The sequence below is a fragment of the Setaria italica genome, chromosome VII, assembly GCF_000263155.2.
Source record: "Setaria italica strain Yugu1 chromosome VII, Setaria_italica_v2.0, whole genome shotgun sequence".
In the NCBI taxonomy this organism is placed as follows: Eukaryota; Viridiplantae; Streptophyta; class Magnoliopsida; order Poales; family Poaceae; genus Setaria; species Setaria italica.
The window spans coordinates 23,326,854-23,328,672 of NC_028456.1; the positions used below are offsets into that span (position 1 = coordinate 23,326,854).

A 1,819-nucleotide genomic window follows, 5' to 3' on the forward strand; every position below is an offset into this window, starting at 1 on the left:
GGCGGCTTTCCTGGCCTCTGTGCGGTTGACACTACAAGCGCCGCTAGCTACCGGACCACCAAAGCAAGCTACCTCAGCAGGGGCGGCGCAGCAACAGGTTGGCCAACAAGCCACTGAACACGGCGGTCAGGCCGTCCAAGAAAGGCGAAGTGCTGGCAATGAAGAAGCTGGGGATTATAACTCAAGAACATGAAGCCGCTCAAGTCACTGACAAGGAATTTGACAAGTTCCTCGCGACAACCATGCAGCCGCGCCACTTCGCCACTCTCAGGGACATCTTCCCCATAGCCAACAACCTTACTGACCACGAACTTTTGCAGATTACCAGCCAAGCGGGCGGCGGGAGCACCGCTTGATCACGCGCAACATCTTGCCTCTCTCGGTAGGCCGGCGTCAGTTGTTTTGCTTGGCCAAGCATAGTTGTCTCCTGTAGTTTCTAGTTGGCTATCTGGTCGTCATCAGTGACAATCCGTGTGTGTGCTCGGTTGGCCTGCGTCTTATGTTACAACCTTTCTTCTTAATACAAAGATACGCAGCTCTCCTGCATATTCACGAAAAAAAAGAACAGAGAACTTCTCAAACAAAATGTTCAGACAAGTCACAGAAGGAAAAAAAAAAGACAAACATATGTTCTCCAAGGTTTCTGGATTATTAATCAGCAAAGATATTAGTGGTCACTACTCATTGCAGCAACAAATTATGTTGTTCTAATTTCTAAACGATGCATGTATTTTGGAATGGACAAACTGCCGTATGCCACATGATCACTCCTAACTGGCTTGTTGGATAAAAATGTATTGTTCTAAACTCTCATTTATTCAACAGTCGATATACGGAGACCTTCATACATCATTGAAGCAGAAATATCCTTGCAAGCCTGTGTGGTGGTTCCGCCAAGATTCCGCAATTTAGGAAGACTTGTATGTACATCTTAAGTGATTACCGAAATTGGTTGCTTAAGAACAAGCAACAATTTTAGAGACATGAGGTTTGACGCGTACTTCAAACTTGATAGAGACGGAACAGGGAAAGGCATGAATGAAAGGAAGGTGCCTTCGAAAAGGTGTTATGAACTGGACCTTTGCGTTCATGGTGCTCTTCATGTTACTCTGTTTTTCTCAACAATCATTCGGCAAGAACATCCCCTTCCTACCTTTCTGTGTACTGCACACGTTTGGTATATCTTTAGGAATCTTCTTCAGTTTCAGTGTAAATGCAGTGAGCATAGTACATGACAAGAAGATAATATGCAGTGAGCATTACAATGCCTGTTCATATCAATCAAGCTTCAAGCTTTATTCAGCCTTATAGATAGCTGCAGCAAACAGCAAAGACGTTATTCTAGCTCAACAGCGATGCCAACAAAGCACGCTTGCACTCAGAGCTTGCACGGTGACGCACCTCCGGGATGGTGCACGACGATGAGGTTATACGCGTCCAGCGTCAGGAAGTCGTCCAGCTCCGGCGCGGTGCACTGCCGGCCGAAGATCCTCCCGGCCTCGGCGTACCGCCCCTGCCGGAACCTCTCGGTGCCCACCTCCGCCTCCACCCTGGCCATCTCCTCCTCGAGGACGCGCGCCAGCAGCTCCGGCGTGGCGCGCACCGGGACGCCGCCCGCGTCCAGCTCCGCGCCGTGCCGCAGCCACTGCCAGTTCTGGACGCGGCTGATCTCCGCGGTGGCCGCGTCCTCCATCAGGTTGTAGAGCGGCACGGAGCCCGACCCGGGACAGCCACGCCGCGAGGTACTGCACGCCCACGCGGGTGTTGAGCCGCAGCCCGTCCACCGTGCGCCCGCCCCGCGGCGGCTGGATGAGGTCCT

At 51.6% G+C, this 1,819-nt stretch overlaps 1 protein-coding gene across 1 annotated transcript in view; it reads right to left on the reverse strand.

Annotated features, from left to right (window-relative positions):
* Nucleotides 1-882: 882 nt before the first annotated feature.
* Nucleotides 883-1,819, reverse strand: part of LOC101786533 (malate synthase, glyoxysomal) — a gene marked incomplete in the record, with an annotated part of 2,635 nt that continues 1,698 nt past the window's right edge. The window contains 2 exon segments of the mRNA XM_022828055.1: nt 883-1,315; nt 1,402-1,819. Coding sequence (XP_022683790.1) covers nt 1,428-1,819 — 392 coding nt within the window.